Here is a 26,921-nt window from a genome sequence, read left to right as displayed (position 1 = left end):
ATACCTGTGTCTAAGATCATGAGAATAAACAGAATTTATCTGGTATAATGTCCATAGATGAGGAATTAGTGGGTAGCAGTGTACAGGTATTTATGTGTACAAATGTTCAAAGGAAAATGAAAGACAAGCTTTTGTCATGAGGCCTGATTCTTCAACAACATGATACCTCAGTTTGTTTAGACTCTTGGTTAGCCTTTTACTCTCCTAGTCAACAATGTTGTTTGACCCTTAAATAGAGTATGATCTCTTTCTGTACAGCAGGGTCCTGTTAGTGTCTGTTAGTCATTTTGACAGTGGGACACTGCAGTGATGCCAGACTGATAAAATGTCCACGTTCCAAACTGGCTACTCTTGTCTTGGGGTTTTGTAAAGCAGTTTAATTAAAAACAAGAAGAACATAAAATTACTTTGTATTTTATCATATGTAGGCACTGTGGTGGTTTCTCTAAGACTGTTGTTTGTTGTTTAGAGCATGAAAGCCAAGGACATTCTGTGATTTCTGAATTCTGGGATATCTGAATGTGCAAATAATAACTTTGGGACCAAGCAGATCTCTGAAACCACAGCAACTAAAACTATTAGCATGCGTTAGTGTGAATTAAAAGAATTCCAGCTTTGTTAAGTTGATTAGTGGTGTTAGACTAAGTATCAGAGGCAGATGAAGGCTGGCATTACAATCAGCACTGGACACTTACTGTAAGAAACCCAACAGGCTCACATTAGAGTGCTTTAGGTGTCATTTAGTGAATGCCAAAACCAACCAACAAAACACAGTAGCAGTGTTTTACAGGCTGCAGGATTAGTATTATCATTTTAAAATACTGTTTGCATTAAAATGATACTGTGACGTCACTGCAAAACAAAACCTTGTATCTTAGAAGAAACTTTGAATGCAAGTTTATAGAACAATGTAATTTTTTTCAAGGTAATTTTAAAAATATTTCTGAAGAGCAAAATTTTAAAAAAATCATGAAATTTTAACACAATGTAAATTAAAATAAAAAAATAACAAAAATAGAGATACAAGGTCTTTTACAACAGCAAGAGTATGTATGAATAACAATTAAACTACAATGACAACATCTGTAGGTGTTAAATTTGTTAATAAATACAATACCAGATTGATTTAATTTTTCAGAATTTTTCATCACCATGTTTCAACCATTTAACATTGCTGCCTAGTTTTCACACATACCCTGTATAGACTGGTAAACAAGCCTTTTTGATCACCCCACTAAACGTTGTAACAGTAATAAAGACTCAGTCAATCAGTGTTGACCTGTTTAATATTATTGACTGCATTCATATGTATTGTGAACATGCGCTGGGTTTGATCTTCTGTTCCGTGTATTAGGGGCGTTATATCCAGATGGAACCTCTGGAGAGCAGAAGCAGGATGATGGTATTCCACCAGGTGAAACACATACCTTTAATTGGATGGTGAAGCCAGAATACGCACCCACTCAGGGGGATGCCAACTGCTTAACTTGGGCTTACCACTCACATGTGGTTGCCTCCAGAGACATCTCTGCTGGACTCATAGGAGCTCTGCTGACTTGCAAGAAAGGTATGACAGACAGCCAACAATAGACAGTGACTTGCAGTACTGATGTACTTCATGTTCTTTATAGCATACTGTTATACTGTTATAGCAGCCATCTTCAAGACTAAATGTACCTTGTACCTTTGTCCATTTTTATAGATAATAGATAAAAGTGGGTGACAATTTAGATGTGCAATTACACACTAAAGTGGTATAAGCTTCTGTTATTTGTTAGCTGTATTTGCCCCTATGGCTCCAGGGTGACAATAAAAAGCTTTGGTCAACAAGCATGTCTTGGGTGAACGACTGTATATCAGGTAAGGTGAAAGAGTAAGATTTTTAGAAGAATTATTACTTTAAAAACACTTCAAGAATACTCGTAAAAAACTCGTATCACCAAAATGCTAACGTTCCAGGAGAAGGAAAAACATATTTTACAGTTAATGTAGGCCAATAAAACCAGACTTTTTTCCAAGTAATTTAGGCCCATCATGAAATTTACCCACAATGTAAAGGGAAACAGGCACTTTCAAAAACGACAAAAATGGAGATAATGAACACCACACATACCTTAGCTGATCAAATATATCTGGAGTAATAGAAAAATTGTGTAAATCACTAACATCAATAACTGTAGCATCCTCTGTGTTGTCTGGCCCTCCACTCTGAATCCCATAATCTGTTTCCCATAGGAACTCTGCGGAATGTAACTGGACCAGGGAGCAACTACACACAGGTGCAGAGGACAGATGTGGACCAGGACATCCTCCTTATGTTTAGTGTGGTGGATGAGAACCTCAGCTGGTACCTACAGGAGAATATCCAGACCTTCTGTTCTGATCCTGCCGGTGTGGACATCAACGATCCAGACTTCCAGCTTTCTAACAAGAAGAACAGTAGGTGTTCCCCTGCATCCGAGATGTTTTTCTAAACATCTTCAGTGGACATTTTCAATCTCTCAAGAACGCAAAAAAATTCTTGTTGTTAGTCAGAGTAATGTAAACACCCACCACAGATAAAGTCTGATTGGAATGCCCTAATATCTAATATTTTCCTTCATGTTGTCTTAAAGCTATTAATGGGTATATGTATGGCAACCTCCCTGGGATTGAGTTGTGCCAAAACCGAACAGTGTCTTGGCATCTCTTCGGCATGGGCAATGAGGTGGACATCCATTCCGCGTATTTCCACGGGCACACACTACTGATGCGTGGACACCGTGTAGATGCCGTAAGCCTATTTCCGGCAACCTTCCTCACTGCAGAAATGACTCCCTTGACCACAGGAATATGGCTGCTCAACTGCCAGGTCAACGCTCACATACAAGGTAGATTTCAGAACATTTGATAGCAGAAAAACGTGTTTAAACATTGTTTGATATAATCTGAGAAATTAAAGAATCTGATCAGACAGGAAGAGCATGCATTTCCCCTAAATGATTTTGATTTGTTCTACTTTCATAATAATGGTATGCAGATGGTATGCAGGCACTGTTCCACGTTTCAACCTGTGGAATGCAGGAAGACACCTTGGCTTCCCTGAGTGGGACAGAGAGGAAGTACTTCATTGCTGCTGAACTGGTTCAGTGGAATTATGCCCCGTCAGGAAAAGACACTCTGACAAATGTTTCACTGACTGAAAGCCAAAGGTACTGAGGCTCATGATTATGCTACATTATTATGCTATTGTGATAATCTTTTTGTCATTGCAGATAGTCCCTGTCTACTCACTTTCATGATTTTCTTCTAACTATTAACTACAGTTTTTGTGGTGTTTTTACTATGAACTGTCAGAAAAAGATGCTGTTGGTCTTCTCCTCTGAGAGATTTTTGAAAATAGTTATTCTGCTATTTTCTTCTGTTCGATTTAAGTTGGGTGCAGATGATAAATCTGCCAAAGTACTAATCAGAGTCAGCAATATGTATACGTCACCTACTCACATTCCTCCCACACTGCTTTGAGTCACAGGCCAAACTCCCAGCAAGTAGATTAATCAAGTCTTTCTGAATTTGTTAATGCTGATATTATGGAAGGTTAATTACATGGTTATTTGTAGCATAGCAAGTGGCCTGCTTGTGTTAGCCACTTGTTGCAGGATTCTACTATAAGCAATTAACTTTATTTATGAAATTGCAATAGACAGTTACATGTAGAAATAAAATGCTATTCAGTTGGCTTTTCACCTAACATATAAAAATAAGATAAAAGCTTGGATTCTCCAACATTTTCTGTTAAATGAGATCTCTAAAATGGCCATTAGACATCATGTTGTCCATTTCAGCATTTAGAGAGCAGTTGTGTGGAGAACATGTAGTGAGGATAATTGCCACTCAGTAGTATTTTTCAGGTTTATCAAACACTAGAGGGCGCTATCAAGTAAGTCCAGAATGAATGGGTTAATGTCGCGCTTCCCTCCGGCTCCCAAGCTGAAGAAGACTTAATTTCTCATAATGCTACAATCTCTATCATGACTCCAGACCAGAGTCACTTACCCCACTCTGAACCTGCTGATTATTGAGTGTTTTCACCTGTGTCTTTGCCTATATTTTCTCACCCTGATGTTTAATTCTTTGCCAAGTTTAGAATAGCCCATTAGCATTACTCAGCGTTCCTTGAGCATATTATTTTCACGTTTGCTTCTCTTTTTGGTCCGGTCCTGACAGTTAATATGGAGCAGTTGAGCAAAATCATTGTTTGTAAATGCTTAAACATTTTATATATTGAAGAATGCCTTTATTTCCGGAGCATGCTTTTTAACACTTATTTTTGAGAGCTTTTTAACTTTTTAAACACGCCTCATGTACGTTCATGACGTCAGTAAGCACGAACTGCTTCATTCTGCCAATCCTCTAATCAGCTCTGGCATTTTACAGTCATGTTTTTGATGAAATGGAAAAACAGGAAGTGGCTGGGCTCTCTTTAAACCAGCCCTGGTCTACTGGAGCCGATTGTTTGTGTTGCCTGTAAAGAACAACTGTCAATCATTTTGCATTCTGACACACCCACACAGTTATGAACTGGCAGCAGCTTGAAATTTTTTAAGCCTTTATCTGCTATTTTGTTAATTTACATGTATTTCTTGAACAAAGCCCTAATAAATGTATTTTCCACAGCTTATCTTTACCATTAAAAAATAAAGCATTTAAAACCATTTTGACAAGGGCTTTAAAAATAGTTTTGTCTTTAAAATGTCTTGTACTCTGCACTCTAATCTTTAGCCCCTCAGAGGTGTATTTTGGGAAGGATGGTGGTCGTCTTGGTGAGGAATATGTGAAGGTGATATTCAGAGCTTACACTGATCACACTTTTACTAACAAGACGGAGCAAACCAGCACAGACACCCACCTCGGCATTCTAGGTAGATACCAATTTCTTCACTTTCTTAATTTGATTACTGAATTTATTCAATACGTATGTTAGTAACAGGAGATCAAACCACTAGCAGAGCTGTTCAGGCAGTTGGTACAAAATCCTGGGAAGGATTTTTACTTTCTGGACTTGAATTTTCCACCTCTGAACAACAATGTTCATATGAGGGGAAAGCAAGCAAGCAAGCAAGCAAAATTTATTTATATCGCGCTTTTTACAACAGGTGTTGTCACAAAGCAGCTTTACAGAACAATCAGTATTACAGAGAGAAGAGAAAAGAAGAAAGAAAATCCGGGTCCGAGCCCCCATGAGCAAGCCAGCGGCGACGGTGGCAAGGAAAAACTCCCTAAAAGAGGAAGAAACCTTGAGAGGAACCAAGACTCAGAAGGGGAACCCATCCTCCTATGGTCGACACCGGATAGCAAACATTATTAGTATGAAGTATTATAGTAAAGTGAGGACTGCACAGCGCTGTACAGCAAGAAGCTCAGTGGTGGTCAAACCGGTCCAGAAGGCTGGTGAGCAGCGGCACCAATCAAGGCAGTAGAGGCAACAGCATCAGACGCACAGGATGGGCAGCTGATCAGCTCGGCAGAGAAAGGAAAGAAAAAAACAGAGTTAGTACTGTAAAGAGTGGCTGACCACAGATTACAGTAAAACAGAGCAGTGTAGACTCCAGCAGGTCTAGACCTGACAGGGAAGACTAGTCACCAAATGCTTGACTGTACAAATAAGTTTTTAGCCTAGACTTAAAGATTGAGGCTGTGTCTGATTCCCGAACATTAGCAGGAAGATTATTCCAGAGCCGGGGGGCTTTGTATGATGTAACTTTATTAATTCTAGGTACCAGTAGTAAGCCAGCACCTTGTGATCTAAGTAGGCGTGATGGTTCATAGTGGGAGAGGAGCTCACTCAGGTACTGAGGGGTGAGCCCGTTTAGAGCTTTATATGTCAGTAATATAGTTTTATAATCAATGCGAAATTTAACTGGTAACCAGTGCAGGGTTGATAAAACTGGACTAATATGGCCAAACTTCCTAGTTCTTGTGAGGACTCTGGCTGCAGCATTCTGGACTAGCTGAAGCTTGTTAAGGCTTTTGCTGGGACATCCAGACAGCAGGGCATTACAATAATCTAGCCTTGAAGTGATAAATGCATGAACTAGCTTTTCTGCATCCTGTAGAGATAATGCATTTCTTAATTTAGCAATATTGTGGAGATTCAGGAAGGCTGTTCTAGTGATATTAGTTATATGTGTGTCGAAGGACAGATCAGCGTCTATCATGACACCAAGATTTTTAACAGATAAGCTTGATGAAACTGAGAGATTGTTAAGTGTTAGTGTTGAGTTAGACAGTCTGTTTCTGGCTAATTTTGAACCAAGAAGCAGGACCTCTGTTTTATCTGAGTTAAGTAGTAGAAAATTATTTGACATCCAATCTTTTATGTCTTTTATACAGTCCTCAATCTTGCCAAGTTTAATTTTATCATCCGGTTTGCTTGATATATATAACTGGGTGTCATCGGCATAACAGTGGAAATTTATGCCGTGTTTACTGATAATGGTGCCTAGTGGTAGCATATATATTGTAAATAATATAGGTCCTAAAACAGAGCCTTGTGGAACACCATACATTACTTTTGCATGAACAGATGATTCACCCTTTACATTAACAAACTGATATCGATCGGTGAGGTAGGACCTGAACCAGGAAAGAGCTGTTCCTGTTACCCCTACAAGGTTTTCTAGTCTATCTAGTAGGATAGAGTGGTCTATTGTGTCAAATGCTGCACTAAGGTCAAGGAGGACTAACAACGACACATTTCCTTGGTCCGTGAATAATAGAAGATCATTTATAATTTTTACTAATGCTGTTTCTGTACTATGATGTGGCCTAAAACCAGACTGAAATTTTTCATGTAGATTATTCCTATGTAAATAAGGGCTTAATTGTTTTGCTACCACTTTTTCCAGGATCTTAGATATAAAGGGGAGATTTGAGATAGGTCTATAATTTGATAGTTCACAGGGATCGAGGTTAGCTTTCTTAATCAGCGGTCTAATTACTGCAAGTTTAAAAGTTTTTGGGATATATCCAAGGCTAAGAGAGGGGTTTATTATTGACAGAATAGGCTTAGTTATTTCTGGTAAGATTTCCTTGAGTAGACCTGTAGGAATTGGGTCCAGAATACAGGTCGATGGTTTTGCAGAAGAGACTATTTTGACTAGTTCATTTTCTTGGAGTAATGTAAACGATTCCAGCCTATCTGGAGTGACTCTAATATTCTCAGGGTCTAGACTGGAATTATAAGCCAGCAGGTTTGTGGAGTTTAACTGTGTGTTCAGAATTTTCTGTCTAATTTTTTCGATTTTATCACTAAAGAAATTCATAAACTCATTGCTGCTATAGGCTGATGGCATCTGGGGTTCAGTTCAGAGTTTATCAGTAACCAGAGATACTGATAAACTGTTAACTAGTTATTCATAAATATTTTTTGTTATTGCTATTAAGAACAGTGATGTGCATTTCTAAGTAAAACCTAAAATGTTTTACCAATACATACAGTACTGTGCAAAAGATAGAGACCACCTCTCATTTAATTTACAGTCGAGTCAGCCATTAGTACAATTTTTTAGGATGTTTCTTTTCTAAGGATTAGATATAAGACAATCCTCTTGCTTAAGGAAAGGTAAAGTCAAAAGAAAATAAGTGTAAAAAACTCAAAAAAGGAGTTTCTAAAACTAGAGTTAAAAAAAACTAACTTTTTTTCACTGTCCTTAATACTTCTTGTGATTGGAAATTAAGTAAATGAATGGTTGTCTCTGACTTTTGAAGAATGCTGTATGTCTTAACATACTTTTTACAAAGTGTCCTGTAGATTAAAAAAACACAAGTAAGACGCACCTGTTTGGTTTTGTTCTCCTTTAGGTCCTGTTCTACGTGCAGAGGTTGGGGATGTTTTGCAGGTCACGTTTCTGAACAAGGCTGACAGAAATTACAGTATCCAGCCCCACGGCCTCCAATACATGAAAACATCTGAGGGAGCCCAGTATGAAGATGGTGAGAGGGCAATGATTCAAAACCAACATAGACAGGAACGGCTAATTCCACCACCCAGTTACATTTCAGGGTGGTAATTCGATTATTAACTTGCTTATATCAGTGTTTCCCAGCTCTGGTCCTGGAGTACTCCTGCCCTGCATGCATATGATTCAGAGAATCAGCTATTTAACCAGCCATCTATAAATCTGTAGAAGTAGAATCACTTTTGTTAAATGGAAAAAGTGTAAAAAAGTAAAGGTACTTTAAGTTATTGTAGATCCTATTTTATATTATTTTGATGATTAAGGATGCCTTGGTTCAGACAACTATATTAGTAAGTAATGTTATAAAAATAATATTGTTGAACATCTATAATAACTCTCAATAATTTTACTTTTGATACTTAAGTACATTCACAAGCAAGCACTTTCACTAAAAGTAGAATATAGATACCTGTACTTTTTCAAGTAGAAATGTAGATAGGATATTTTAACAAGAAGGCCTCTACTTACTGAAATCCAGAAGTATTGTACTTTGCCCACCCCGATAGACAAACCCTAAAATGCACAGGACAGAGACACTCAGGGTTAGGAAGCGCTGACTTATATACACTTCAATGCCAACAGTATTCACTCACTCATCCAAATCATTGAATTCAGGTGTTCCAATCACTTCCATGGCCACAGGTGTATAACACCAAGCCCCTAGGTTTGCAGACTGCTTTTACAAACATTTGTGAAAGAATGGGTCGCTCATGATACACTGTCACATGTGCAACAAGTCCAGTTGTGAAATTTCCTCAGATTAGCTCAAGAACAGCATAGAGAGCTTCATGGAATGGGTTTTCATAGCCGAGCAGCTGCGTCCAAGCCTTATGTCACCAAGTGCAATGGAAAGTGTCGAATACAGTGGTGTAAAGTGCTGCCACTGGACTCTAGAGTAGTGGAGACGTGTTCTCTGGAGTGACAAATCATGCGTCTGCACCTGGCAATCCGATGGACGAGTCTGGGTTTGGTGGTTGCCAGGAGAACGGTACTTATCTGACTGCATTGTGCCAAGTGTAAAGTTTGGTGGAGAGGGGATTATGGTATGGGGTTGTTTCTCAGGAGTTGGGATTGGCCCCTTAGTTCCAGTGAAAGTAACTAAGCAGACCAAGGGATTCTGGACAATTTCATGCTCCCAACTTTGTGGGAACAGTTTGGGTACGGCCCCCTCCAGTTTCAGCATGACTATGCACCACTGCACAAAGCAAGGTCCATAAAGACATGGATGTGTGAGTTTGGTGTGGAAGAACTTGACTGGCCTGCACAGAGTCCTGACCTCAACCCGATAGATCACCTTTGGTATGAATTAGAGTGGAGACTGCAAGCCAGGCCTTCTCGTCCACTGTCAGTTTCTGACCTCACAAATGTGCTTCTGGAAGAATGGTCAAAAACACACTCCTAAACCTTGTGGAAAGCCTTCACAGAAGAGTTCAAGCTGTTGTAATTGCAAAGGGTGGGCTGACATCATATTAAATCCTATGGATTAAGAATGGGATGTCACTCAAGTTCATATGCGTGTGAATACTGAAATAATGAAAAAATAGTGTAACTGTAAACTAGCCAGGCTAATAGAACAGAAGTGCACACACTTACTATAGAAAGAATCTGATCTAAATTCATGTATAAAGCTTAACCACTGTATTCACTAGAGTTGGGCAATATGACAATATTTATCATCATGATAAATTACGCAAGAATATGTCACAATATTGTAGATATCATCTGTACTTGAAAAGAATCACTTCCCAACTGCATATTTGTTTAAAAAGAGAACATAAATAGTCCTATTTAATTCGATTTACTGCAGCACAGTCTGTGAAATGTTGACTGCAAGTATTTGGATTGATAGTTTTTGACAGTATTTTTAAGATGTGTCTCCAATTTGTCTGTTTTCACTTGTCATGAAAAACCATGACACATTGTGTAAAACTTCCTACCCACCTACCCATAGTTGCCTTTCCTTCATTGAGTTAAATATCTTATTAATTATTTTGGGTCTCAGGCACAGTGAAAAATGGATCTCATGTGCAGCCAAGAGACACTTTCACCTACAGGTGGCAGGTGAGAGAGGGGCCTTCTGACAGTGACCCGCCTTGCATCTCCTATCTGTACTTTTCCTCCAGCGACCCCGTCAGAGACACTAACTCAGGCCTCATCGGCCCTCTGCTGGTGTGTAAGAGAGGTGCGCTGAGCTCCAATAACACAGAGGTATTATTTCTAACTGGTGTGTATTTGTGTACATAATAATAACTGCTGTAAACTGCTGTGTGCATTTTGTACACTTACATAGCATGATTTTTTTGCTTCATGAGAAGTTATTTACCTCAAATAGCTAGCTGATGGATTTTAACCTTTAATTCTTAATTATTGTTTTATTTTCTTAGATTGATGTAGACAACGAGTTCTTCCTACTCTTCTCTATTTTGGATGAAAACTTGAGCTGGTATCTGGATAAGAATATCCAGATATATGGGACAAATGAATCAAACCCACAGGATGATGCCTTTGTGGAGAGCAATAAGATGCATGGTAAGATGTTCCCTTGTTCTTATTAGGTTTACTATACTTTTTAAGTAACTACAATAAAATGCTTTGTCTGCTGCATAAAAATCATGTAATACACCATGCAACACCAATGTATGTTTGTGCATGTGTGCGCACCTGTAGCTGTGAACGGCTACATGTATGGAAACCTGCCAGGTCTGGATGTGTGTGAGAGCTCCCGGGTCAGATGGCATCTTCTGGGGCTTGGCACGGAGGTGGATGTGCATGGCGTTCACTTCCAAGGAAACACTTTTCTCAAAGAAGGCACCACCCGTGACACGGTCACACTCTTCCCGCACACCAGTCTGAGCGTTCTCATGCAGCCAGATACAGTCGGTCAGTCACATTGTTTCTTAACACAGCCAATGAGCTTTTGCCTTTGGTCATAATTATGGGCAGGCCAACCATGAAAAGTCACTGTTTAAACAACTTTAACATGAACTAAGCTAGCTGTACTGTTCCCTAAGACATCAATATCATGGTAGAAGTGACAGCTAGTTATCAAGGAAAGTAGCTAAGCTAACTACAGTCATTAGCTAGAAGAACAAACATCTTATTAAGTTAGTTACTTTACCTGACTGAAAAATGTGATGGTGATTTTAAACCATGTCCGTAGTGTAAGTGCCAATTTTAATGGTATTTGAAATGTGTGTTACCTCTAGGCGCCTGTAGGTGGCAGTAGCGATTGAGATTTGGTTAATTACTGTTTTGTTTGAGGATTATGTCAATAGGCACGTTCAGGAGACAAGACATGCAGTTCGAGGTGACGGAGCCTCACCTTTTCTGACCGCAGTTTTAGGATTTAGGAATTAGAAACATGAATATAAATACCTAGTTTTCAGTTTATAAGCATTTTTAATCGTTTTGTTCAGATTTCTTGTCTTTAATTTTTGAAGAAATAAAGCTTTCCTGTGGAAATCTAAAACGCGAGTTGGAATGTGACTCAAAACTGCATGTGTGGATCTTCAAAAAGTCAGAAAAGAGCTCCTAATGGATGAAGAAACCCCGTGGATGTCCTGAAGAGTGGATTCAGTCATCTATGTGCAAGTATTGACCACAAGTTTGGATTTTTGTCGAAGGAACAAGTAAGAAATGTGTCTGGCTTTGCTAATGGAGTTAGCCAATGACTCAGCTAAATTGTCAATACTGCTGTCTGCTAATGCTAGTTCTGAGGAATATGGAAACTTCCCTTATGGAAAATGACTACATATGACGATTATTGGGATTGTGTTTGTGGAAAAGAGGAATATCTGAGGATTTAATATGTATGAACAAAGTGATGCTGTTGTTCGTCCTAAGAGGACGTTAAAGCTAACTGCTAAAGGCATTGAACAAAAGCTTAGCATGACATTGGCAAATAGAAAATCCAAGTTTGCACACCTCTGTCGAATAATGAAGGATATTGATGTCCTAATGGAAGATGAAAATAATGCTCAAACAGTTTCCCGGAAATTGTCAACAGAGTTTACAGAAGTGAACATGGAATTTTGCAGTCTGAATGAAACGGTAAAAGAATATATGTCTGAAGAGGATATGATTAAAGACCAGAAAACCTGGTATGAATCTATGACCAAACATCTTAATGGGTTTGTGAAGGATGTTGAGAGATGGTTAAAAAGAGCTGCTGAGCAAGCTAAAGAAGCAAGACAGTATGATTCTGAAGTAAGCCCTGCAGATAGTGCTTCAATGGTCAGTTTATCACACAAGTTGGGTAAATCTCCTCAAAGCAGAGCAGCTTCAGTTGTGTCTTCAATTGCCTCATCCACAAAGCTTAAGTACGAGGCTGAAAGAGCAGCTTTGATTGCACAGGCTACTGCATTGAAACGAAAACAAGAAATTGACAGAGAAGTGGCCCAGTTGCAAGCAAAGAAAGAGGAGCTAGAATTGCAAACAGCTATTGATGCAGCAAATGCTAAAATTGAGGTGCTTGGTTTACATGAGTCTGATGTGCAAGAGCAAGAACAGGGGAGGCCTCGTGTGGTGAGGAATTTGCATGCTGAAGCGGCATTCTCTGATGATTATGAGAAGGGTGAGGAAGATGATGTGGCTTTTCTTCTACAGCGACCAACAAGGCATTCTCCTCAGCCAAGGTCACATTGCGGTGTGACTAGAAGGCAAAACGCACACAGTAATGTTGTATCTCCCCCACGCTCACATGCTGACAGTGGTTCTCATGTTGGTGGAAGACTACGTGATATACAGATTAGGGACCTGCTTGGTGTTATGAAACATCAGAATGATATCACTGAACTGCTTGTGAAACAGCAAAGGTTGTCATCCTTACCATCAGTGGACATTCCTGTTTTTAGTGGAGACCCAACTGAATACAGATTTTTTACTAAAGCTTTTGAGCATGGAATTGAAGACAGAACCTCCAGTAGTAAAGATCGTTTATTCTTTCTGGAGCAGTACACAAGCGGTCAACCCAAAGTGCTGGTACGAAGTTGTCAGCACATACATCCTGACTTAGGGTACAAAGAGGCTTAAAAGCTATTGCACCAGCATTATGGTAACGAATACACCATTGCTGTGGCATATGTGGAGAAGGCATTAAAGTGGCCTGTCTTAAAATCAGAAGACGGAGCATCTTTGACTGAATTGGCTGTTTTTCTTACAAGCTGCCTGAATACAGTGGAAGGAATGGAGTTTAAAGAAGAAATGGACAGTCCAACTAACATACGTGCAATAATAGCAAAACTCCCTTTCAGGCTGAGAGAAAGATGGAGGGGATTCGCGTGTGACATGCAGGAAAGGACTGGTGTCAGAGCCAGGTTTGAAAATTTGGTGTACTTTGTGGAGAGACAGGCAAGAATAGCTACTGATCCATTATTTGGCAACATCCAAGAGCCTGTGAGTTCAAAAGACAAAGGTATAGCTAAACCTGGCCACCCACAAAGGTTCAAAGAAAAGAAAAGCACATTTGCCACAATTGCTGAACTCGTGACTGACACTAAACAGTCAATAAGCAAGGCAAAGGACTTGAGTTCCTCCAGTGATAAATGTCATTTCTGTCAAAAAGAACACAAGTTGGCATCTTGTAAGTCCATTGTGCAGAAACCTCACAAAGAGAGGCTGCAATTTCTGAAGTCCAAAGGCTTATGCTTTGGTTGCCTGTTACCTGGGCATATGAGCAAAGCTTGTGAGCAGAAAATAACATGTAAGAAGTGCTCATTGAAACATCCTACTATTCTGCACATAGCCAGCAAGCTTACTGGCCAAGCCGAGAATAACAAGACAGTGACTGACAGCAGTCCACCATCATTGGATAAGGAAACATGTGGTTGCACCGGGGCCGGAGATGCAAAATGCGCCCTTGCTGTGGTCCCAGTGAAAGTTAAGTCTGAGAAAGGAACACATGTTGTGCAGACCTACGCATTTTTAGATTCAGGTAGTTCAGCTTGTTTCTGTTCTGAAGACCTGATGCGTGATCTCAATGTGACTGGAAGAAAGACCAACATCTTACTTCGCACTATGGGACAAGAAAGACCTGTTAGCACGCATGCTGTCACAGGACTGGAGATTTGTGGGTTGGAAGGTGATTCCTATGTGCCACTTCCTCAGGTGTATTCACAAAAGGAGATTCCTGTCAAGGACGACTGCATTCCTAGACAAGAAGATGTGGATAAATGGCCACACCTGAAGGAAATTCATGTCAGGAAGATTGAGGCTGGCATAGGATTATTAATAGGAACCAATGTGCCGAAGGCTTTGGAGCCATGGAAAGTTGTGAATAGTGCAGGTAATGGGCCTTATGCTATCAGAACTGTCCTTGGGTGGGTTGTGAATGGTCCTCTGCAGAAGAAGGACGAGGAATGGCCAGAAGTATCAGTGAACAGAATTTCCGTGGCGTGTCTTGATGATCTCATACATCATCAAATGAAGCTTGACTTTCCTGAAGCTCAGCAAGCAGAGAAAATGGAAATGTCTGTAGAAGACAAACGATTCATGGATTCTGTGTCTAAGTCAGTACAGTTGATCGATGGACACTTTAGCATTGGTCTTCCCCTGAAAGCAGTGGATGCCAAGTTTCCGAACAACCGTGTGATAGCTGTGCAAAGGGCAGAACACCTGCGAAGGAAATTCATGAGAAATGAGCAGTTCTGTCAGGATTATGTCAAGTTCATGAGTGACATGCTTGAGAAGGGCTATGCAGAGAAAATTCCCGAAGATGAGGTCCACAACGACGAAGATGAAACAAGGACGTGGTACATCCCACATCACGGGGTCTACCACCCTACCAAGCATAAGATCAGGGTAGTCTTCGACTGTGCAGCCAAGTTCCAAGGAATTTCCCTGAACTCACAGCTACTTCAAGGGCCAGACCTAACCAACTCCTTGATTGGTGTCTTATTGAGGTTCAGGCAAGAACCAGTAGCCTTCATGTCAGATATAGAAGGCATGTTCCATCAGGTAGGGGTCCCTGCCAAAGATGTGAACCTTTTGAGATTTCTGTGGTGGCCACAGGGGGACCACAGACAAGAATTAGAGGAACATAGGATGGTTGTGCATTTATTTGGGGCTACCTCATCCCCAAGTTGTGCTAACTATGCACTCAAGCAGTGCGCTGAGCACTTCCAAGATCAGTTCAGTGCAGAGGCATCCAAAACAGTGATGCGACACTTCTATGTCGATGACTGCCTCCGGTCAGTTGGATCCGAGGATGAAGCAGTGGCACTGATACAGGAAGTAAGAGCTCTGTGTGCTTTGGGCGGATTTAGAGTGACCAAGTGGACCTCTAATAGTCGCAAAGTCCTGGCATCAGTTCCAGAAGAGGAGAGGGCCTCAGGGGTCCGAAATTTGGATTTGGACAAAGACTTACTTCCTCTAGAAAGGGCTCTAGGAGTCCAATGTTGCATTGAATCAGATGCCTTGAAGTTCAAAGTTACCATTAAGCGGAAAGTGCTCACAAGACGAGGTTTGTTGTCCATGGTTAGTTCCATCTACGACCCTCTGGGGATTCTCTCTCCCATAATCCTCCCAGTGAAAGGTATACTGCAGGAATTGAGTATGAGAAAACATGGATGGGATGATGATATGCCAGAACCCCTAGTGAAGCAGTGGGAACAATGGATAACTCACCTGCACAAGTTGTCAGAACTGGAAGTGAGGCGATGCGTTAAGACGCATGACTTTGGAGCAGTCACAGAAGCAAGACTGCATCATTTCACCGATGCTAGTGAGCGAGGTTATGGCACTTGTACTTACCTGGTCTTGAAAAATGAGAAGTATGAAGAACAGTGTTCTTTCATAATGGGAAAGGCAAGAGTTGCGCCTCTAAAACCAGTCACGATACCTAGGCTGGAGCTCACTGCAGCGACAGTAGCTGCAAAGATGGACAACATGATACGGGCCGAGCTAGATATTGACTTGGAGGAATCGGTATTCTGGACTGATAGTACCACAGTTCTTAGGTACATCCAGAATGAATCAGCAAGGTTTCGTACGTTTGTTGCCAACCGGATTACATCAATCAGAGAACAGTCCAAGGTAAGCCAATGGAGATATGTGGAATCCTTCAACAATCCAGCGGACCACGCTTCCAGGGGTTGCACAGTGGAAGCATTCCTGAAGGCCAATATCTGGTTATCGGGGCCGGAATTCCTGCTGCGGCCTGAGGATGCATGGCCTATCTCTCCAGACAGTTTCAATCAGTCTCTGGTGAAAGATCCTGAAGTGAAGGAAGCTGCGTTATTCACTGTGGTCACTGAGAATGCAGAGGATGTAGTCCTAAAGTTCATTGAGCATTATTCAGATTGGCATCGTCTGAAGCGAGCGGTTGCGTGGATGATCAAGCTTAAGAATACCATGAAGCTTCTAAGTCAAAAACGAAAGGAATTTGCATCAAGTGATGGTCTGGGAAAGGATAAGAAGAATGTGCAAAGAAGGATGGCTGAATTGACGGCTTCTTTGTGTGTTGGTTGTCCGTCCTTGGATGACATCGTAGATGCTGAGTCAGAGATTGTACGAATTAGCCAACGACGTGCATTCTCTAAAGAGATAGCTACATTGAAAAAAAGGAAAATGGTCTCAAAAAGCAGCCCCCTCTACAGGTTGTCACCTGTCCTGCAGGACAACATTGTGAGAGTGGGTGGCAGACTGAATAGAGCCAGTATGCCTGAAGAGTCAAAGTACCCGGCTATCTTGTCAAGGGGTATGCACATTACATCGCTTATCCTAAGAGCAGTCCATAAAGACGTTGGACACAGTGGTCACAATTACGTGCTGTCGAAACTGAGGGAAAGGTATTGGTTACCTAGGCCTCATGCTGTCATTAGGAACATGCTGTCTCAGTGCGTCATCTGTAGACGCCAGCACGGAACTGCAAGCAGTCAGATTATGGCTGACCTTCCAAAAGACGGAGTCTTACCCGATGAGCCGCCGTTTACTAATGTCGGTGTCGATTATTTTGGCCCATTTGAAATCAAGAGAGGCCGTACCATTTTGAAGAGATATGGAGTGCTTTTTACGTGTCTTGCAGTAAGAGCAGTTCATCTCGAGGTTGCAAGTTCGCTTGATACGGACTCCTGTATTCATGCCCTACGAAGATTTGTTGCTAGAAGGGGTCAAGTCAAAGTGATCAGATCGGACAACGGCACAAACTTCATCGGTGCAGAACGTGAGCTGCGACAGGCAGTACAGGAGTTAAATAAGGAACAGATTGAAGCTGAAATGGCACAAAGGAACATTAAGTGGATCTTTAACCCCCCAACAGCATCCCACCATGGCGGGGTGTGGGAACGCCAGATAAGATCAGTGCGGAAGATTCTGAATTCTGTCATGAAGCAGCAGACTTTGGATGAGGAGGGTCTGCAAACACTTGTGTGCGAGGTTGAGGCCGTCATCAATAGTCGCCCTCTCACGAAAGTGTCGGATGATCCTAACGACTTGGAGGCAATTACCCCGAACCATCTTCTCTTGATGAAGGCTAAACCTGTAATACCTCCAGGTATTTTCAATGCCAAGGATATCTACTCAAGACGCAGATGGCGCCAGGTTCAGTACATGGCAGTTATTTTGGAAACGCTGGACTAAGGAGTATTTGCCAGACCTGCAGCTAAGGCAAAAGTGGCTGCACCCGAGGCGTAATGTTGCAGTTGGTGACATTGTGCTGCTGATTGATGATTCTGCTCCCAGAAGCTCCTGGATCATGGGTCGAGTCATTGAGACCATCCAGGATAGTAAGGGGAGAGTTCGCCAGGTCCGACTGAAGACCAGCACGAATCTTCTCCTGAGACCGGTCACTAAGTTGTGTCTCTTACTTGAAGCGGATATGTAGCATATTGCTTGCTGTATGAGACAGTGGTAAAGACTGATCTCCAGCGGTGAGTCATGTGCTTGAACCTCTGACTCCATGTTTCAGTTTATGAAAACATATCGGACAATTGTACAATATTTGGTTGTTTTGAGCTGTTTAAGAGGTTGTTTACTGCTATCATGTCTTTAGGAATTATATAGTTTAGTGTTTATGGTAATTGTTTGTTTATTTACAAGACAATTAGGGGCCGGATATGTAAGTGCCAATTTTAATGGTATTTGAAATGTGTGTTACCTCTAGGCGCCTGTAGGTGGCAGTAGCGATTGAGATTTGGTTAATTACTGTTTTGTTTGAGGATTATGTCAATAGGCACGTTCAGGAGACAAGACATGCAGTTCGAGGTGACGGAGCCTCACCTTTTCTGACCGCAGTTTTAGGATTTAGGAAATAGAAACATGAATATAAATACCTAGTTTTCAGTTTATAAGCATTTTTAATCGTTTTGTTCAGATTTCTTGTCTTTAATTTTTGAAGAAATAAAGCTTTCCTGTGGAAATCTAAAACGCGAGTTGGAATGTGACTCAAAACTGCATGTGTGGATCTTCACGTAGTTTATGGCACATGGTCTAAAATCCTGCAATACTCCAAAACTATTGAAAAGACAATACTTTTGTCTACACTGAATTGACAATAAATAAATTACTCTGTAATTTTTTGATATTTTTCTTTAAAAGTATTTAAATTAATGATCTCATTTATTCTTTGTTCATATTTACTTGTCATGGATTTACTAAACTTGAGTGTAACGTGGAGCGAGGAGGCGGACACGTGCTGAGTAAAGCGAGATTTATTTTGTGCAAATCCAGGGTCGTAGCCGGAACAGTCCAGGTTCATATAGCCAACACGTAGCGATCGATGGGCAGCCATAACTCCAAGAACATACAACAGAGACAATACGTCAAATAAGCAGACATACAAACAATCAGCACATACAACAAAGTCCAGCAAACACAGGGCTTAAATACAAAACAAGAATAACGAGGGACAGGCGGAAAACAGATGGAACAAATCAGGGGCGGAGTTAAGAAAACAAGGGGGCAGGACTGTGAAAACCAAAACAAAGAAGCAAGTGGACAATAAAAAGTAAACAAAAAGCACATGGAGGAGAGGGAGGAGCCAATCGTGACACTGAGACTGACTACTTGAACAATGGATACATAGTCTAATCGATGCTCATGATCTCCGTGATGTAGTATTTAGATCTAGTAATTTTTTTTTTCATTTCTTCATTATTTTTCAACATTTAATCTAAAAAAGGCATTTGTCCATTAAAAAAGTAATTTTATGGATTTCAAGGTTTCTTTACAGACAATGGCTTAAATGTGTGCAGGCTTAAAAGTTACAGGGTTAAGTTTTTATAATAGAATTAGCAAATAACATGAGGATGTTATGGACACTCATGATTTACACAAAATTAGTTTTTAATATGAATTATTTACTTTCATGTTATAATTTGAGCAACATAGCTGTACTGTCAAAACAATCTTGCTAGTCAAAATCACAGTATCGTTAATATATCCCAGATATTTCATGGGGGTGAAAAGTGAGTTGAGGAAACGCTGTGGGACACTAAACTAAAATGTATTTCCATAATCTGAGCTGACTGACTCATGAACAAGGATGTTTGAGGCATGAGAGGTTAAAGCAATCAACGCATTAATGCACAAATATAAAAAAAAAAAGGATTTTAATGTTTTAATGATTATTTTTTCAATTTAGACTATAACTGTAGTTGGCTGAGAAAGACAAAAGACTGTTGAAGTGTTGTAGATAGGCTTTATTAAGGTTTTACATTATTTATCTGAAACATGCATACTTCTCTTTCTACCTCTACTTATTGCCTGTGTGTACTTACATATATATATATATATACTTTAAATGTAATATCAGTTGGACAAAAATGGCACCCCAATTATCGAATCACCCATCTATTAAATCACTGCCATGAGAACTCAAGGCCATGGTCAATGTGTTGCATGTGTGCAGGCCTGTTTGAGGTGAGTTGCCGAGTGAGTGAACATTACATGGGAGGGATGAAGCTACAGTATAGAGTGAGGAAGTGCAATGAGAGCTCGACTGCTACTCCTGCTGTGCCCACAGTGTACTACTTCATCTCAGCAGAGGAGGTGGAGTGGGATTACTCACCCACACGCACCTGGGAGCTTCAGAACTTCAACACCACAGAGGATGAAAGGTAAATATACACGCAGAGCAAAGCTCAAATAGGCAGATAGAGCACATTACAGAGCAAACAGTATATAAAGCAAGACTTTGGCCAAAATAAAGAAACTTAGCCATAACTACGTCTGTTTGACTCCTACAGAAGTGTTGCAGTAGCCTGTAGTGATTTCCCATGAATGAATCTTAAAGCTTGGAGTAAATTTTGAAAGACTAGTTGCTTTGGGGAGGGTATATATAAAAATGTAAACAGTTGAGAATTGACCATCATATCAGTCAATAAAGCAGCATAACACCTATAAATATATATATATATATATATATATATATATATATATATTTATAGGTGTTATGCTGCTTTATTGACTGATATGATGGTCAATTCTCAACTGTTACATTTTAGTCTCAAATAAACAGCAAGAACGCACTTAAATAAGGCACTAGGGATGGGGCACTCGTAAGTTGTTTCCCATAAATGACCTCTTATTTGTTTTTAGTTCTCCTCATATAGTTTACATATAAGTTTAGGTTTAGATAAAATATTTTCCCTAAGTATTAATGAATTAATCAGATTAATTAAGACTCTGTTGGCTGTCTGTGTGCGAGTTATTGTGACTGTGGAGCTGCTAGTGAGCAATGCAAGATGAAAGGAAAGGTGTGAGAACCACCTGTTGTGCAAACAAGTCATATCTCTGTACAAAGATGGCTGTGCCGAGACAAAATGGACAGCAACAAACTGCAGCTTTCTTTATATCAGAAATGTGTGCCTCAATAAAAAAACATTTAACCAGAATATTAACACTTTTATAAAGGTTTTATAAATGTTTGTTCACCTGTGAAAAAGAAAATCCGATTCACCTCTGGTTTTGTAAATCATACACATTCTATCAAAATATCTCAACAAAAGTACAGTTCAACAGAAAAACCTCCACTATAACAGAAATTTTATTTTATGGCTACTTTAAAAAGTGGTTAATCACGACATTATTTTGTGTTCAGACTCATCAGTTCTGCCTTTACTGTTGTGATATAGTTAAACACAGGGTGACTTACATTGGATACACAACAAATGCTTTTCATATTGTCTGAAGGTCATGTCATGGCCAAAAAACAAGAAGGCCTCACTGTCAGCATATTATCTGTGATAAAACTGCGAGTCATCGGTATCGATTTATCAGTTGTGGTCTACACAGAACACTGCAATGTCAAAATACATATTAAATGTAAGTGTAGATTTGGAATTTAACAGTTGAGTCAATGACTTTATGTTGATGTTTTTGTTATTGTTGAACTCTCTCTCTGAAGTTTTAAGTGATACTCTTCTTCTCAGTCCAGGCAGTATATTCGTGGGGACAGGTGAGAACAGGCTCGGCTCCAAGTACAAAAAAGTAGTTTACAGGGAGTACACTGATGCCACCTTTAAGATCAGGAAACAACGACAGACTGCAGAGAAACATTTGGAAATACTGGGTAGGGGTTTAAGTTTTAGTTATCGATACAATATGAATATCATTTTAAAACTAATCAGCTACTGAATGTATGTGTTTTGTTAGGCCCAATAATCAGAGCAGAGGTTGGAGAGGTTCTTCAAATCACATTCTGGAATAATGCCAGTCGACCATACTCCATACAGCCTCATGGACTGAAGACCTCTACAATACTTCCAGTGTTGCCTGGTGAGGAGCATCACCACCAGTCCTTTACAGTCACTGTAACAAAAGTGAAAATCTGTTTGCCTATGGCAGGCCTTAAAAATAGCCTGATACTGTTGAATATACTGTTGAATATTTTCACCGATGAACCAAAACATTATGAGCAGATGAAGTGAAAAAATTTCAATTATCTGTTAACAAAAGTGCATGTTAAGATTTGGGATATATTAACTAATAAGCAAACAGTCAGTTCTCGTAGTTGGATGCAGGAGAAATGGGCAAAAATGGGTACGCAAGTGACTTTGACAAGGGTCAAAATCTTTATGGTCAGACAACTGGATGGGAGCAGACAACTGGGAGTATCTACCAACAGTAGCCAGAGGAGGGACAGATTATGGACCAACAACAGGGTGTTCACTGCAAAAGGCCCAGTAATACAACAAAGAATATCCTATATGGAGCCGGTGGAGGACGTGTGAAGCTTCGAGCAATGTTCTGCTGGGTAACCCAGGTTCTGGGCAGTCATATGGATATAAGTTTGACAAGTGCCACCTAAACATTGTTGAAGACCACCCTTTTATGGAAATGATATTCGTTGATGGCAGTGTTTGTCTTCGTATGCTGCCAAAACAGATCAGGTTAATATTGTGCCTTTAAATATATAAGCAACTAAGAGTGGGTAAAGAATTTTAAATGAAAATATTTTAGCGGTTTAGGTTTAGTTATGTTTGTTAAAAATAACATGTACCCTTTGTCTGTAGGAAACGTGAGTAGTTACTTGTGGAGTGTTCCTGAGAGATCTGGCCCAGGCACCTCTGATCCAAACTGCATCACATTTGCCTACTACTCTGCTGTTGACTTCATAAAGGTGATCTCTCATAAAGTGTCAGACATACTCATTGCATTGCCTTTAAAGGAAAACACCATTGTTTCTTCATTTTAAATCTATCTGCTGCACCTGTAGCGTATGGTCAGTTAAAATGGACAATGATTTTGACACGTTTCCCACTACTTGGAGAGGAATAGAAAACCTGCTGACACAAACACACAGTAGAAACCATTGGAAATTCTTTTTAAAGGCACTCATGCTCCTTAGCAAACAGGGGAAAAAAGCTCATAGCTCCACCTCCCTGTCACCATCCCAGCTCCACAGCTTGGCTGCAGGGATAGAATGTGAGGCACAGTTTAGCAGCCTCACTGAGAAACAGGAAGCAAAGCCCTGAGATGGAGTTCGGGACTTGTTTGCCGTCTTCATGCTTCTTGTGTCTATCATCATTGTCCTGCCCTCATAGTTGACGTCCTTGTCCCATCACTCATGGCCTTCATCAGCATGCAAGGCTAGGGCACTGCCTTCCCACCCTGCCCGTGGGTTGGGTGAGTGGTACACACATCCTCTTGGTGACAGTCTTAATTTTCGGCAAATTTTAGTGCATGATTTCTATTCATTAGCTGAATTTAAACATACTGGGGAACAAAGCAAAACATATAAAGTGGCACATTTTATGCTTTATTTCTTCCCAATATGTTAAATTCAGCAAATAAACAGTAAGGGTGTAGTAAAATGTTCTCTGTAGAGGTTGTGCACTTATTTGTGCCTAAACTTCAAAATGATAGCCATCAGAATTCAGTGACTGCCCAAATGGAATGAAACATTTTTCCGAGTTGATAGATTTTTTGTTCTTTTCAAAGTATGGGGAAATATATCAATCATATTGTCTGTGGTTGTCAATGGAACAATATAGGTGTGGGAGATATTATTAAGCTGATTAAGCTGAACAATATATAGAACAGGAAGACGACATGCCTCGCCTTACTATACCACACTGATGCATAACTACTACTGATATATTTTTTACACTCAGACAAGTAAAGTTAAGCTTGTTTATACCATTGCGGGCCACAAGTGACAGGAGGTTGTTGCTGGATGATGTACTCTTATAGGACACTGTCAGCGGGCTAATTGGACCACTGGTGGTCTGCAGGAAAGGGATGCTGAGCCAAAACAGACAGAGGCTGGATGTGAATCAGGAATTTGCTCTTCTCTTCTTTATCTTCGATGAAAATAAGTCATGGTACCTGGAGGAAAATATTCAAACCTATTACAACAGCTCAGTCCCTCTGCTAAGAAACGACGACTTCCAGGAGAGCAACAAAATGCATGGTGAGATTTTACAAGGTTAAACATACTCTTCAAGTCTAAAAGATCAGTAATGCATCTCTGAATCAGATCTTATCAGTCCATCTTTCATTAGGGAGCATAGCCAGAGCTGGGCAGGATCAGAAGTAGAATAAGACTGTACTGTAGGTCTTTGATATGTGACTTATCAGAAATCCTTCATGTTCTTCTGGCAGCTATCAATGGCAAGCTGTATGGCAACCTTCATGGACTGGAGTTGATGAAAGGGTTGAAGGTAAACTGGTATGTGCTGGGGATGGGAAGTGAAGTGGATATGCACACTGTCCACCTTCACAGCCAGACCTTCATCTATAAGGTGACAGCACAGCATGTATTGTAACATATTATATTCTTTCACATGTTCATAAAACACCGGGGTCCTCTCTGTGTGGAGTTTGCATGTTCTCCCCGTGTCTGCGTGGGTTTCCTCCGGGTTCTCCGGTTTCCTCCCACAGTCCAAAGACATGCAGTCAGGCCAATTGGACGTGCTAAATTACCCCTGGGTGTGAGTGTGTGAGTGACTGTCTGTGTCTGTCTGTCTGCCCTGCGATGGACTGGCGACCTGTCCAGGGTGTATCATGCCTTCTGCCCGAGGACTGCTGGGATAGGCTCCAGCACCCCCCCTGCGACCCTGATGGAGAAGCGGCTTAGAAAATGGATGGATGGATGGATGTTCATAAAACACATGGGGCAGATTTACTAACGTTTTGTGCTGTCGCAAACCCTATTTTGCCACAAAGCAAATGGTCCTTTAGTGCCCACAATAAGAGGGTTGCTGCTCTTTAGCACCTTTGACTCATTGCATATGCATTCATAGGAGTATATACCTAATAAATAGGAGTATTCATTATGTATATTTTACACTCAGAGAGCAAGTTTGGTCTAAATGATTTGGCAGTTAACGTTAGTTGAAAGCACATATTGGAACTCTTGCAGATGTGAAATCCCTGTATTAAGCTACTCATTACTGATTTACACTGTAGCAGAAATGATAGTCTTTCATGTCTCCAATTAAAGCTGTAAGATTGTGAAAATTGAAAAATTGTCTTGTGGTGTAAAAAAAAACCCAACCAGTCCAAAAGGAATTTTGCCAGTTTATTGGATGAAACCGCTGGACAAAACAGTTTTTATGATAATGAAGGAAATATAAAAAATAGAAATCAAGACAGAAAAATCATGCTAAATATGAAAAATTTAAGAAAAATGAAATAAAATGGAAAAAATAGGCTTGAGAGCCTTTAGGGCACCCATCACCCCAGTAAACCTGAGTGTGGACTCGGGTTCACTCTTTATCCCATCTCCCAAGACAATGAGTTCCTGTGTGTGTGTATGTCTGTGTGGATGTGTGTGTGTGTGTGAGTTGGAGTAGAGCCTGATTCTGATAGCTCCCTCGAGCCCAACGACCTTGACCATCACAGATAAACTCTAGGCACACAAGAACACACTGTAATTTCTGTAATGATTATATCTCTGATTCTTTTAAAATACCATTTAATAACCTATAGTTGGAAGGGCAAAACCCCCCAATATATATATATATATATATATATATATATATATATATAGTTTGGTGGTCAAGATGCCCAGATCGCTTACAATGCCTAATAATTAAATGTCATATTTTCAAACAATTTCTAAGCAAAACAATATCAAAACAATTACTTATGCTGAAATAATTCTTCCTTGAAGAGTATCAACTTTTTTCACTTTGTCATTGTTTACCAATTTTTTAGTTGTCTTTGCCTACCTCGTGGAAACAGGCTTGCACATGAGCCAAACAGAGATCAATACTGCACTGGCCATGTTAATTACGTATTAGCAATAATATGTTCATTTTCATGGATCTTCTTAGTAGACAACCTGCTAAACTGGCACTGGCTTAATAGACTGTCAGTAATTAGCACCTCTTTCAGTAAATCTGGTGCATAATCCCAAGGAATTCCTTTTTAATTAGGGAGTAGAACTGGAACAATGAGTGTTGCCTTTCCTCTAGTTTTTTTTTTTTTCTTCTTGGAGCAGACTGACCTGTCCCACCGGGCTGATGTGCTTGACCTGTTTCCGGGCGTGTTTCAGACGCTACAGATAGTGCCAGAAACTGAGGGCACATGGCTGCTCCACTGTCATGTATCTGATCACATCGAAGCTGGCATGGAGACCACCTACACCATCCGATCTGGCACAGGTGAGACAGCTGCTTCAGAATATGATGGGTGGAATTACTTGTTGGACAGAGTTGTTGTCCATTAGTCAACCGTCTCTGTCAACTATACACAAACCTTACCTGTACCTATATACACTCACATATGAATGTGTTTTAGGTGCCAGTGCTGTGGGTCCACACCTTGCCCTCATTTTCATCCTGGCCTTTGTGTCTGTCCTCAGACTCATGTGATTTGGTACCAATGATACATTATTTTAGGTTTTACACATTTGTTTATGCAAATGTATTTTAGCCATATACTAAATCATAATGTGATTTTTCTGTATCTTTTAGGCTTTTTAATAAAAAAAATGCATCTCTTGTGAGTGTAACCTCTTTTTCTTGTGTTAAAGACTTGATGCATGATCCCATCTCTTTAGCACGATAACAATGCAAAAAGCTCTCCGTTCTCCTGCCTAACACATGCAGTAGCCATAACTCCCCTTACTCCCATAACTCCCAGCTGTTAGGGGTGTACGGTGTCTTGTGAAATATTGTAGTGTTGGGGAAAAAAAATAAACATGGCATTTATGACTTTAAGTCCAAAAGCAAAGGAGATATAGAACATCTAGGTAGCTAAACTGATGTAGATAATGCTTCTCTCTCACCATGGATGAGCGCAGAAACCAAACCCACATCTTTCAGGGAAAAAGAACTCAAGCAACTAATGGGACAGGGGGCCCACCATAGGGCCCCCACCATAACTCAAATTCAGAGGTAGAGTAAGTAGCATGCAACTGAAAATGTTCATAGTATATTACATACAAATGTAACATATACATATACTCTCCTCCAGAGAAACTTACAATTTAATTATGTTACAGATGCCCAAGGACTCTTACTGGTGTAGCATGGT

General features: G+C 40.3%; 1 protein-coding gene across 1 annotated transcript in view; it reads left to right on the top strand.

Annotated features, from left to right (window-relative positions):
* LOC108414603 (ferroxidase HEPHL1-like) overlaps positions 1–26,269 on the top strand; it is a 30,993-nt gene extending 4,724 nt beyond the window's left edge. Inside the window, exons 3-19 of the mRNA XM_017687492.1 lie at positions 1,355–1,567; positions 2,236–2,439; positions 2,616–2,870; positions 3,020–3,191; positions 4,762–4,901; positions 7,843–7,974; positions 10,003–10,208; positions 10,385–10,529; positions 10,668–10,880; positions 19,846–20,053; positions 21,368–21,507; positions 21,591–21,713; positions 22,451–22,557; positions 23,631–23,850; positions 24,042–24,181; positions 25,885–26,047; positions 26,184–26,269. Coding sequence (XP_017542981.1) covers positions 1,355–1,567; positions 2,236–2,439; positions 2,616–2,870; positions 3,020–3,191; positions 4,762–4,901; positions 7,843–7,974; positions 10,003–10,208; positions 10,385–10,529; positions 10,668–10,880; positions 19,846–20,053; positions 21,368–21,507; positions 21,591–21,713; positions 22,451–22,557; positions 23,631–23,850; positions 24,042–24,181; positions 25,885–26,047; positions 26,184–26,257 — 2,855 coding nt within the window. The 3' untranslated portion in view covers positions 26,258–26,269. The remainder of the gene's footprint in view (positions 1–1,354; positions 1,568–2,235; positions 2,440–2,615; positions 2,871–3,019; positions 3,192–4,761; positions 4,902–7,842; positions 7,975–10,002; positions 10,209–10,384; positions 10,530–10,667; positions 10,881–19,845; positions 20,054–21,367; positions 21,508–21,590; positions 21,714–22,450; positions 22,558–23,630; positions 23,851–24,041; positions 24,182–25,884; positions 26,048–26,183) is intronic.
* Positions 26,270–26,921: the final 652 nt, after the last annotated feature.

This window comes from Pygocentrus nattereri, chromosome 4 (assembly GCF_015220715.1).
Source record: "Pygocentrus nattereri isolate fPygNat1 chromosome 4, fPygNat1.pri, whole genome shotgun sequence".
NCBI lineage: Eukaryota > Metazoa > Chordata > Actinopteri > Characiformes > Serrasalmidae > Pygocentrus > Pygocentrus nattereri.
This window is presented reverse-complemented; position numbering and strand designations above follow the sequence as displayed.